The following is a 13,106-nucleotide window of genomic DNA, read 5'->3' as shown; positions in this document are numbered from 1 at the left end:
GGGTGCAAAGTAGAAGCCTTTTCTCAGCTGAACTCTATTAACTCTTCCAGTCCTTAGTTTCCATACGTGTTTTGTAGAGTCATTGCCTCCAGGAGATTGTCTTCAAAGACAGTTCGGTTGAATATACATCAGAAGTTGGATAAACAACCAGTCAGTTTGTTATGTTTGTAAAATCTAGTGGTGGTAAAGGATGAAATACTCACTGAGGTATTAGTAATTCAGTATGCAGCCAGTAAAAATACAAAGGTGGGACCCTGTGTTTCAGTTTTGAGTTACGCAGGCTTCTTTTTTTCTTCTTCATGAGGAAGAAAGGAGAGGAAGAAAGAACCCAAAGGAATTTTTATACAATTTCAGAAAGAGAATGATGAAGATAATCCTACTGTTACCATTGTCTTGCTTGCCTCTGTCACAGCTTTGTTGTCCAGAATAGCAAACTACTCTGTGTAAAAACTAAGCAGGGATTTCAACCCAAAAAAGTGTCTTTTATACATCACTCACTTTCCATGGCAGAAGTCTTAGCTATTCCAGAGGGCAGAAGCTTTTGTGATTTAAAAAGTGAATGTAAAATCCTGACTTTTCTACTGAAGTTCTTTATAAAGATCTCTTATGAATGTAAAAAACTAATATATATATATATATATTTATATATACAAAATGACACGTGCGATCATTCAGACAGTTGATTTAGCACGGAACACTTACAGATTCTTTCAAGCATACAATGAGCTGTCTAATTCCTCATATCTCTGTTCTGAAACCTGGGATTTTACATGTTTTTCTAGTAGTTAATGTCCCATCTGAATAAATATTACTTCTGTTATTATTTCAGACTACAAATGAAGTTGTTCTTGCTGTAGAATTCCATCCAACTGATGCAAATACCATAATAACATGTGGCAAATCTCATATATTTTTCTGGACCTGGAGTGGCAACTCGTTATCAAGGAAGCAAGGGATATTTGGGGTAAGAATGTCTTGATATCAGGTCAGTTTTAAATCAATGGTATGATCTGCTCATGCTTTCTTTAAATTTGCTCCATTGTTACCACATACTGTTTGAGCAGAGAGGTAAACAAACAAAAAAGTTTAAGTTCTGCTTACGTGTACACAGGGTGTTTGGGTGTGGACACATGATACTAATTATGTAAACAGTACAAGCAATTACCACTTCCTTTTGCTTCTTTTGTTTCAGAAATATGAAAAACCTAAATTTGTTCAGTGTTTGGCTTTTTTGGGAAATGGTGATGTGCTCACTGGAGACTCTGGTGGGATAATACTTATATGGGGCAAAACTACTGTAGAAGCTACTCCAGGAAAAGGACCTAAAGGTAGGATACGTTCACAGCTAATCACAGATTTTAGATAGTCTGTAGAAGACAAACGTAAAGGATTGCATTAGAAAAGGAAGAGGCTTGACTAAGGGTGTGCATTTCCTATTATTAACAGGTGGTACTAAACTCCTTCAAGTCTCATGAATTTGCTGACTTAATAGCAGTCTAGAGTTTCTCCATAGTTAATGAGACTGCCCGAAGTGAATGAAAACTACTTTTAGATAAATGTTTTGCATTTAAAAAATGTGCAGTTAATCAGCTTTCTTTTCATGCTGTGATTTGAAAAAGGCCGTAGGATCAGCTGGAGGATTCTGCAGGCTGCGTTTGCCTCCTAAGGCTTATGTTGTACCGTGCTTAGTCTCAGAGGAATACTGTTAAGTGTTGAGGCTGATGTTAATAGGACTTGTATGTGAAGGAAAAATACTATATGCATTTGTACCAGTTATGCAAATAACAGTATCTGGTTTAGCAGATACTCTGGTCTTGGCTGTAAAATATCCTTTAAAAGCCATCTTATTTGAAGTTTGAGTTAAACTTACTCTTTAGGGCAAACCTTTTGTAAAAAAGAAAGGAAAATGATTTGTTACCCAACATATGCAGACCTGGCACAGTTGAGCCCTAAGGTAACTTATAAATTCAAGGATAATTTATTTTACTTGGCAGCTATTTCAAACACTCTGGTTTAAATCGGTATGCCAGGAAAACATTCATGTAAAAAGTAAATTTTTAACAGTAATTCTGTTTTTCTAGGTAAATCTTTTTCTTGTCTTTCAAGATAACTGCAATGGAAAAGTAATTTAACAAATACTCTGATGTTTAATTTTGAAGTTCTTGTGCAAAAATAACCTTTTCCCAGTATAATTTTAAAAGATATCAAATAGAACATTTATTTGTAGTGGCTTAATTAAATATGGGATCTTTTAGTTGGTTTATCACATTGGATTGGTCACAAGACTTGATCTCAGACTCCTTTTCACAGCGTGAGAGCACACTAACTTGAACTGACTTGAGCCATAGGCAGTCAGCGAAGTTAAGCTGGTATTTATTTGGATGGTGTTTTAGGCTTTTTCTGTGATTGCTATTTTAAAATATGCAAGTCTCAAAGCACCAGAAGCTTGATTTTTAAAAAAAAAATAACTTCCTACAGCAATTCTTTTGACATGAAGACCCGATTAGGATGCAAAAGGCTTCCTTTGCTGCCTTTGTTGTTTAATTTTCTCATCTCTTTCATTCTTTGTAGTGTTTTCCTTTGGGTAGACTGCTATATTGATAGATGCCAAATGCTGGTTATACTATTTTTAAGTGAGGCAACATCCAGCATTAGACATTAAGTTCATGCACCCTGGAAACTTTGCTATAAATAATTTGCTTTTTATTCCCATAAGACTATAGACAACAAGTCTTTGAGTTTCTTTTAATAAAATGTCTTTAATTCTTTTCTAATAATGACTTGCTAAATATTTATTGACTCTAAAGGACAGTTTCTCTTGCATCTGGAAAAAAGGTTTTCCCTTGGATAGCAGAGAAATGAAAGCGTTTTGCAAATACATATTGTTCCTACCTTCACAAGTTGTAGGACAATCGATCTCAAAAAAGTTTGTATTCAGAAAAAAGGCAGGCCCTTTGTTTTATCTTTTTATCCTGTAAGAAAACACTACCACCTTGTGTTTGCAATACTGATGCAATACTAATAGCCTGACAGTCCAAATGTAATTATTTATTATACGCTGTTGCTTTATTCTTCTGCCAAAAGGCACAACTTCTTGTAAACCCCAGGTGAAAAAACGAGTAGCGTTCTTTATTATTTTCTTTTTATGCATGTAGGAGTATATCAGATAAGCAGACAAATCAAAGCTCATGATGGCAGTGTGTTCACGCTCTGTCAAATGAGGAATGGGATGCTGCTCACTGGAGGTGGGAAAGACCGAAAGATCATCCTGTGGGATCATGATTTGAATCCCGAAAGGGAAATTGAGGTAAGAAGGCAACAGCGACAAGGAAATTTGCCTTGAGCAAGGTATTGACTAGGAAGACGGAGCCCTCCCCAGCCTTTGGAGAATCAGTAGTTAGGATGACAGAATATCCTCTGATTGCTGTCTTTCTAAGTGGATAATAGTGTTTTATCATAAAAGTGTATCAATTTTCAGCCTATAAATGAGCCTATCTGAGGCTTCAGTCCTCTTCTGTTAAAGTGAATAGAAATGATAAGGTTTTTCTTTCCTCCAACCCCTTCCTTAGTTTCTTTCATTCATCTGTTTTTTGGGGTTATTCTGTAGTATCACCCGTGTTTTTGTTAAGTTCGCCTGTCTGGAGAAAGACAATGTTACCAGGATTTGAGGGGTTTTTATAGAATTTTTGGCATAAGACAAATAATAGGTAGGATCCATATGGATACTCTGCAAGAATATAAGAGAACATAATATATTCAGGAACTTCTTTTGACCTTAACATAAAACAGGTGGTTAGTGAATATGTGTGTCTTTGATTTGGCTATATGGCAATACCAGGTAAATGAGGACAAACTGGAAAAAAATTGTACATTACGGATTTTAAAATACTTTTTTTTTTCCCCCCGACAATAAGATGATGTCTTGAAATAATGTATTCTTCTTAAACAGTTGTGCTAGTAATGGTTTACTCCACTTGCCAGCGGCAACTCCATTTATAGCAGCATTTTTTCCTTAACATATATGTTTAGTTCCATCTAGAATTTGTTATTACCTTGAGTTTAATAGTGACCTTTAGAAAGCATGGCTGAGAGTAAGCAAGCCTTGACTGTCATATGCAACTCTCAGACTTGAGTAACACACTCTAGTCATATTAGTGTCTCTGTTTTCCTTTTGTTAATAATGTTATGTTAAAACAAATTTTTTTTTTATGTTGAGAAATATTACCAGAACCCCAACGCACAACTTTCTGAATGATTGTATGGCTTTTCTATCTTGTGTGGCTAATATTAAAGTTCGTGTATTTTCTAAAGATAAATCATGTAGAAAACCAAACAAATGCACACTGTAAAATGAAGCAGTGTATTAGAATTCAAGCATGCAGTAAACAAACTCAATAAAATTCAGAGTCATTGCTGACATAAGGCATATGAACATTTACTTAAGGTTAGTCAGGAAGCATTAAGAAAATCAGGAAGCATCTACTGTGTGCTACAAGATTTTTTTGAAAAATAAACAGTAACTATGTAGTATTCCTATATTTATATGATGAGATGTGAGGACGTGGAGTGCATTTGTTTAGCGTACTTGACACTTTTTCTACTGAGACTTGTTAAAATGGCATAATTGTGATTGTTTTGGAGTAAGATTCTCTTTTATATGCCTGTACTGAACAAATAAATAAGGTAGGCTTCAGGTCAAGTCTTGATCTAATGTATACGTGATTAGATTATTTTTACTGGCAAGACTGCAGTTCTGGTACTGTCATTGTTCACTATTTGTGGCCTTCAAAGATAAGCCCATATTAAGATGCGTGATGTGGCTTTACACATGTTTCTTTTCCTAGGTTCCTGACCAGTATGGAACAATCAGAGCAGTAGCAGAAGGAAAAGCAGATCAATTTTTAGTGGGTACTTCACGAAACTTTGTTTTGCGGGGAACATTTAACGATGGTTTCCTAGTAGAGGTACAGGTGAGCACAACTTTTTTCTTTAAACTCAAAAATGTAGAGAGTTTCTCTGCTGGTGTGTTATTTTAGGAGAATCTTTATTTTATTCATTGTTAAATCGTGTGTATTTTCTTTCCAGGGACATACGGATGAACTCTGGGGACTGGCATCCCATCCTTTCAAAGACTTATTTTTAACATGTGCTCAAGATAGGCAAGTCTGTATGTGGAACTCTGTGGACCACACACTGGAATGGACCAGGCTGCTAGATGTATGTCAGCCCTTTAATATTAAATATGAAGTTGGAAAATAGGAAAAAGCATTAGTATTTTGTTCCATGTGATGGCAAGAGAAGCAAAAATCCTGTAGTTACGGCATTAAAAAAAGCTATTTGGAAGCTTTGATAAACTTAACCAGGCTCATCAGACATTGTATAGACTGTAATCTGGTTACCATTGTCTGATGCCATTCTAACAATCCAAGTCAAATAAAACTCAACATCCTTGTTCTTACAGTTTAACTTTTTTCCAGTTATTCAGACAATACAAAGAGGATGTCATACAGATGTGCAAGGTTTGGCTTTAGAAGTCCTTCCTTACTGTCATTGGTCATTTCATATTTTGGCCAATTCTGTCCTAATAGCCAACCAAAAGTAGCTTTTTACAGAGAAATTTAGGCTTTTTACTTGCAAGAAGGTCATGTAATCCTCGTCACTGGTACATTAAAAGAAAATCCCTTTGAGCATGGTAAACATGCTGCTAGCTAATTAGTTTTTCACTGTGTCGGTTCACCTCAGGCTTTTAGAGTAGCCTTGGTACAAGGAGAGGTGTTTGACTGAAGGAAGTGTGCGGATGAATGACCTTTCTGTGCCTCTCCATGCAGGAACCGGGGCACTGTGCTGACTTCCATCCCAGTGGAGCAGTGGTTGCGATAGGAACGCACTCGGGCAGGTAGACGCCTTTCGATTGAATTGTGAAAGTTTAAAGGAGATGATTTGATACTAGATGTCTTATATATTGCAATTCCTTTATCATTTGGTTTTTATGCTTTTTGCTTGATGTTAAGTAGCCTAAAAAGGTTGGGGGAAGGGGACAGATCTTTCTTAGGTGGGTTAGATGAAGACAGAAGGATTATGTTAGGCTGTTTCGGGTTTTTACCTACTTTTCATGAAAGCCCAGATGTTGATTTTTTTTTTTCTTTTTACCATTTTTGTGGGGGTTTCCATAACCACTCCTTATTGGCTTTACCAAGTGTCATACATGTTAATACTCTGTGTGTGTTTGTGTGACATTGGTTTATAAGGCAGGTACAGTACCGATCTTTTTCCTTCCCACATCAAACACACTTGCAACCTTTTAAATTGACATGGAAAGGCAAGTGAACAGGCTAGTATTTTGATTTTTGTGTAAGACGTAGTTCAACGTGGCACATTGCTGCAATGAAGTGCTGTTGAGCTGTTCACATTCATTCTTAAAATGGTTGCTTATTTGAAAACTGTCAAAACACAAGCCAAATCCTTTAACTCAGGCTTCTTTCAATGATGGAAAAAAATTGTTTTACTTCCTATCCAAACTCTGGCTTGGTATCATCTCCCAAGAAAGAAGTCCCATGCAACAGATTTTTAGCAAGTAACAAAAGAAAAAATGGCATATTCGTAGCATTAGAAAGGTGAGAGGAGCAGATATTAAATCTACTGGCATTTTTATTCTGTTTTTCAGTTCTACCTCATGTTTGACAACTCGATGATAAAATAGTGCTTAGTACATGTAAGAAAATTGGGGGTGGAATGGTGTAATTTGACTCCCAGATATTTTTTTTATGCCTAAAACTCATTTAAAGTTTGGTTTCAAAAACTGCTGAAAATGAATAACACCCTTGAACTTTCCTGGAAAAAATAAATGTTAAATACTTTTTAAGGAGTTTTTTTTCTCCAAGATGAAGATGAAGTCTCACTAAATTCATTAGGTATGACATTAGGCTAGAAAACCTAGTTTACCTTCCTAAGAAAATTCTTGCTGAGCTCTTGTATATTTGGTTTCCACATTGTACCTTTCCATTTTTTCATCTCTTTCTAATTATAGCATTAAATTGAACAAGTGTTTCCACCTTCATTAAACCGAGCTGAACATACTGGCCTAATAGTACTTGAAACAGGGAAAAGGGAAAAGAAGGTCAGGCTACATTTCTTGAGAGTTATTAGACGTTTTTGAAATTACGTCAAAGCAGAACAAAGGCATACTGAGCAGCTGAAGCATTCAGTCCTGTGTTTGCTTTTTTTTTTCCTACCAGAGAGCTTTAACGTTACTTTTTCAGTTCAGCACTTTCCAGTTTAAATTCATATTTTTTAATTAGTTGAGGCAACCAGTTTATACTGTGTTGGATAAATTTATGTTGATAGCCTTGGGTTTTTTTAAATTTTTTTTACCCTGTTCTTCTTGGAACTGAGCAGTTGTATTTTCACCATTATATTTTATTGCGTTCTGAAATCGCATAATTCAATGATAAGTTTGAGATATACAAATAAAACTGAATTGAAATGAGGTCTGGTAAGTGTACAAGTGTATGAGAAATAAATGGAGTTGTGAATCAAGATAAACAGAACAGTTTTAAATTTACTGCCTAACCAGCGGCATCACGCGGTGCTTTCTGCGCCAGATAATCCAGTCCAAGGGAGTTATTTCCCAAGGAATAAGGGCTGCATGATGTATCTCGATTAATGTAGGAGAGAAAATAGTCTCAAGCCGTTGAGAAGCTATTTAATAACGTACTTGATTCATAGCCCAAAATGTATAAAGCCAATATTAAATGAGTCTAATTTGCTTAGAGTTTGATAAACCTTGGCTGTGTCTGTTGTTGTTCTGTTGCTGCTCTGCTTCCAGTATGGAGGTCAGTAAGACGGGGCAGGGAATGGAGCATTAAGAAAATTGGGTTTCATGGTTAAAATTGTGACATCTGAAGAAAACTGAATTTTCCACATCTCTTCCTATTCTTGTCTGTTGTTTCACAGTAGTGTGTTTTTATCAGACCAACAGATCACGGTTTTGGTGCGCTTTTCACGTACCACTTCCCATGATGAGTATTTCAGTATCATTTCCCTTTTCGGGCTGTCTGCAATGGTCTGCTGGAGGTTTCATTAACCACTTCTTTAAATACCTTCTGTGTGCCTGATCATCAATTGTCTGGGATTAAGCATGGTTTGGAGAGAACTAATACTTTTTTTGGATCCTGCCATTTGCTGGGAATGCACAGCTGAAAAACTAAAAAGGGCTGGCAATCAGAAATCCTACCAGAAAAGTGGGTTTTTCAAGGCACTATACAGATCCTTTTGCCATGCTGCCAGTGGTCTTACTTGCAGGGAAGTAGACCTTTCTGTGACTAATCGTGTAGAAAATCTTGTGGTGCTGTGCACCACGGAAAAAAGGCTGATAAGATACTTACAAAAATTAACATTATTAAGAAAACTGAAGGCTGAAGGACAAGACCAGTGTAAGCCAAAGCCATAAGGAGGTAAATCAGTCAATACAGCTATTGAGATTTATACCAGTTCAGCATCTGTTGAGGTGTTAAGATGAAGAAGCCTGAATATCCCAGGGAACCAGTCTTGTAAGATGGGTTGGTTTGTTCACTCTGATTAATGCCTTTGCAGGTTCAACATTCAATATTAACTAAACGTGGGAATTGCAAGTGTAAGTGCAAAAATATATTACTACTTTGGAATACTGTTTCCCTGGTGATTTCACCAGAAAAATTTTGCATTCACAGATGTGAATTATCAGTAATAAATGTCTGTCATGGATCAGAATTTGTTTTCCAAAAGAGAGCAGTTAAAGGGGTTTTGTTTCTAAAAAGACATTTTTTAGATAGGTTATTAGTATTTTTTTAAAGCAAAGGAATGGGAAGACAAGAAATGAATGAAAATGACAAAAGTTCCGTCTTCTTTATGTGAACTAACAAACAAGTGAAACATGTTATCCTCGGTAACAATTGGGAGAAAATCAGTAAAACCCACAAAAAGCAAAAGAGCTACTATCTTACAGCTGGGAATACCGTTCATCCATTTATTTCATCCGATCTATGGATCAGAAGTTCACTTGGCAGCCAAGCTTTACATTTCACAGCCCCGTAGGACTTTTTTCACGGTCAGCTGCTGTTTGCATGTTGCATACCTTCGTGTTGAAAGGAAAATCCTCTCCCAAAGCACGGTCTCAAGGTGGACCCCAGCTGTTTGTGAGAAGGGGCTGTGTGGTTCATGCCGATGAACTGCTGTAGCCACTGGATTGGAGACACATTTCATGGAGACAAGCTTTCTTGCTGGCAGTTGCAATGTTTGCTACGGCATTGGGAGAGTTTGGAAGATTGAAGAGAGCATGTCTGATTATAGCTTGTGGAAGCAGCAAGAAACAGGTGAACTAGAGGTGACCAACGCTTCCTTTCTTAAATCAGTATCAAAATTGTCGTAGTGCACTGACAGTTTCCTCGGTCAGCCAAGATTGCTTCCAATACCTCTTGTTCAGAAAAATTTTTGGATGAGGACTGGTGTCTCAAAGTGCTGTCTCCTAATAGCAAATGAAGTTCAGTGTACACTCTTAAAAGCAGCAAAGTTTTGCATCGTGTTGGATAACACGCAATGTTACCTCTCGGCTTTCAGTAAAATAGGGAGGGGTTGCATGTTTTTCCAGTGGCTTTGTAGGCTTTTGGTATTTTACATAATAGTAACTGGAGGGTTACCTGGTTCAGGGAACAGCCTCAAAGGACCAACCTAAAGAGCTGGTCTCAGGGCCAGCATCAAGAGGCATGTCCCTGCCGCAGCAGTCTCCCTGCACTGCCCTGGTTGTGTATTTTTGGGACACAGAGGGCTCAGCCCTCCCCTTGGCTGTCTGGCAGAAGCTCTGCAGCACAGTCACCCGTGGGAGAGCATGGGAAGGGGGCACCCATCCACTTGGTGGAAGAAGGCTGCTTTTGATTGTTACTGTGCTCATAATGAGTTTTTTATATCTAAATACCACAATTATGCTGCTCAGAATAAACACACAGGCATCACGCTGTGTTGTCTTGCTAGATAAACAGATTTTACAGTATAATACCTAAATTTTCTGGTAAAGCAAAAGGTGTACCTATCCCCTGTTTTGCTGTCTGTGCACAAGAGGTGTATTGCCTACTTGGGCTGAAGACAGTGAGGAGCCTCCACCCTGTGCTGGATTCAGGAGAACACAAATAAGAGTGAGACAGTGGACACTGGCTTTCAGACCAGCTTCTTGTGTTGCTTGAAAACCAGATGACTTCAACTCAGTGATGCCTCCTTGTGCGTTCTTCACAATTCTATTGTCCCATCAGGATATACTTTTAGAGCTATTTTGCTGTCATGGTGGAGTGATTGTTTTTCTTTCTGTGGTGGTAAAATGGCATAGGTACCCTCTCTCTTCCCCCTGCCAAACCCTTTTGTGTTTTTAATTTTTTTTTTTTTAAATTAACTTTGGTTTGTTATAGAATCATAGAATGGTTTGGGTTGGAAGGGACCTTCAAGATCATCTAGTTCCAACCCCCCTGCTGCGGGCAGGGACACCCTCCACTAGACCAGGTTGCCCAAAGCCTCATCCAACCTGGCCTTGAACACTTCCAGGGAGGGGGCATCCACAGCTTCTCTGGGCAACCTGTTCCAGTGCCTCACCGCTCTCACAGTACAGAATTTCTTTCTAACATCTAATCTAAATGGACCCTCCTTCAGCTTAAACCCATTCCCCCTTGTCCTGTCACTACACTCCCTGATAAACAGTCCCTCACCATCTTCCCTGTAGGCCCCTTCAGGTAGTGGTAAGCTGCAATTAGATCTCCCCGGAGCCTTCTCTTCTCCAGGCTGAACAACCCCAACTCTCTCAGCCTGTCCTCACAGGAGAGGTGCTCCATCCTTCTGATCAGCATCGTGGCCCTCCTCTGGTCTCCCTCCAACAGCTCCATGTCTCTCCTGTACTGGGGCCCCCAGAACTGGACGCAGTGCTCCAGGTGGGTCTCACCAGAGCAGAGTAGAGGGGCAGGATCACCTCCCTCAACCTGCTGGTCACACCTCTTTAGATGCAGCCCAGGACACGGTTGGCTTTCTGGGCTGCAAGTGCACACTGCCGGCTCATGTTGAGCTTCTCGTCAATCAATACCCCCAAGTCCTTCTCCTCAGGGCTGCTTTCAATCCATTCCCCGCCCAGCCTGTAGTTGTGCTTGGGATTGCACCAACTCATGTGCAGGACCTTGCACTTGGCCTTGTTGAACTTCATGTGGTTCACAAGGGCCCACCTCTCCAGCCTGTCAGAGTCCCTCTGGATGGCATCCCTTCCCTCCAGCGTGTCGACCACACCACACAGCTTGGTGTTGTCGGCAAACTTGCTGAGGGTGCACTCAATCCCACTGTCCATGTCGCCAACAGATATTGAACAGCACCAGTCCCAATACCGACCCCTGAGGAATGCCACTCGTCACTGTTCTCCGCTTGGACATTGAGCCGTTGACCACAACTCTTTGAGTGCGACCATCCAGCTAATTCCTTATCCACAGAGTGGTCCATCCATCGAATCCATGTCTCTCCAATTTAGAGGCAAGGATGTCGTGTGGGACAGTGTCAAATGCCTTGCACAAGTCCAGGTAGATGATGTCTTCCCTTGTCCACCAAGGGAAGTTGCTCTTCCCTTGTCCACCAATGCTGTAACCCCATCATAGAAGGCCACCAAATTTGTCAGGCATGATTTGCCCTTAGTGAAGCCATGTTGGCTGTCACCAGTCACCACCTTATTTTCCATGTGCCTGAGCATAATCTCCAGGAGAGACTTGCTCCATGATCTTGCCAGGCATGGAGGTGAGACTGACCGGCCTGTAGTTCCCTGGGTCTTCCTTTTTTCCCTTCTTAAAAATGGGGGTTATGTTTCCCCTTTTCCAGTCGGTGGGAACTTCTCTGGACTGCCAGGACTTCTCAAATGGGATGGAGAGTGGCCTGGCCACTTCATCCACCAGTTCCCTCAAGACCCATGGATGCATCTCATCAGGTCCCATGGACTTGTGCACCTTCAGGTTCCTTAGATATTCTCAAACCTGATCTTCTCCTACAGTGGGTTGTTCTGCATTCTCCCAGTCCCTGCCTTTGCCATCTGTGACCTGGGCAGTGTGGCTCAAGCACTTGCCAGTGAAGACGGAGGCAAATTGTTCTTTAATATCCACACCCCTGTCAGGGTTATCAGCCAGGTAGCATTTTAGTGAAGCTTTCAGCAGGGGCAAAGGGAGGCGTAGCTTGAAGAAAATAGCAGAATAGCAATGTGTAACTCCTAACGTGTTCAGAGAACCTGCAAAGCTTCAGTGTGTCAATTGGAAGGAATCAAAAGTCCACTTTCAGCAGAGGATTACAGCAGAGAAACTCTGAGTGTGGTTTCTACTGTTGTCCAATGCAAACATATTAACTGTTTTCCACTGGTTCCATCTGTCTTGCACACAGATTATTCAGCAGTCTGTGGCATGTGGGACTGGGGTTTTTTTATACATATGTCGTTTAATTTCTTTTATGTGGTTCTCTCACCACAAGCTGGTTTTAAGCCATTGGGACCAGGCCACTTTCCAGATACCTAGCTGCCGGACACTAGATCAACATGAGCTGGAATCTCATCTCCATCCATAGAAAGCAGTGATGTGCGCTGTTGTTCCTGGAGTTTATTTTAGGTTATATAAGTTTGTTATGGAATAAATGCTCCTAGCTTCAGTGGTGTTCCACTGGGTTCACTATGAGACAGCGGGTGGAATTGCCTTACTCATTTCCACAGTGTGTGAACTTGCCATTTGCCACTAGCGATGGAAACCTGGCTGTGGCGTATGCACGCAGTTGTGAGATCAGAAGTGTGGAGCAAAGAGATTAATTTCTAAGTACAGTTTAAATGTACTTAGCCAAGTTGACATCTTATGTTTTCATGATATACATGTATTATATCTATTTTTATTGAATTTTCATTGTCTTTGTTTTGCTAATGTTTGCTGTATTTAGGAGTTAGTTGGGCATCAGAAACATTGCAAAATGCTCAGGTTCTGCTGATTTTGCCTTTCTTGCTGTCGGCGGCCATTTCAGTGTCCAGGCCAGTGAGGGGTTTTTTTAGCTTCTCTAAGCTTTTTACATGTGCCTCCTGACTAATACAG

At 39.7% G+C, this 13,106-nt stretch overlaps 1 protein-coding gene across 6 annotated transcripts in view; it reads left to right on the top strand.

Moving 5' to 3' along the window:
* Nucleotides 1–13,106, top strand: part of EML4 (EMAP like 4) — a 165,360-nt gene that overhangs the window by 134,470 nt on the left and 17,784 nt on the right. For all 6 annotated transcript variants that reach the window (XM_054819788.1, XM_054819789.1, XM_054819791.1 and 3 more), the window contains 6 exons: nucleotides 830–964; nucleotides 1,193–1,328; nucleotides 3,156–3,307; nucleotides 4,845–4,970; nucleotides 5,086–5,217; nucleotides 5,829–5,896. In XM_054819788.1, coding sequence (XP_054675763.1) covers nucleotides 830–964; nucleotides 1,193–1,328; nucleotides 3,156–3,307; nucleotides 4,845–4,970; nucleotides 5,086–5,217; nucleotides 5,829–5,896 — 749 coding nt within the window. The remainder of the gene's footprint in view (nucleotides 1–829; nucleotides 965–1,192; nucleotides 1,329–3,155; nucleotides 3,308–4,844; nucleotides 4,971–5,085; nucleotides 5,218–5,828; nucleotides 5,897–13,106) is intronic.

This window comes from Grus americana, chromosome 3 (genome assembly GCF_028858705.1).
Source record: "Grus americana isolate bGruAme1 chromosome 3, bGruAme1.mat, whole genome shotgun sequence".
NCBI classification, from domain to species: Eukaryota; Metazoa; Chordata; class Aves; order Gruiformes; family Gruidae; genus Grus; species Grus americana.
The sequence above is the reverse complement of the archived record's forward strand: the minus strand, read 5'-3'. Positions and strand labels throughout refer to the sequence as shown.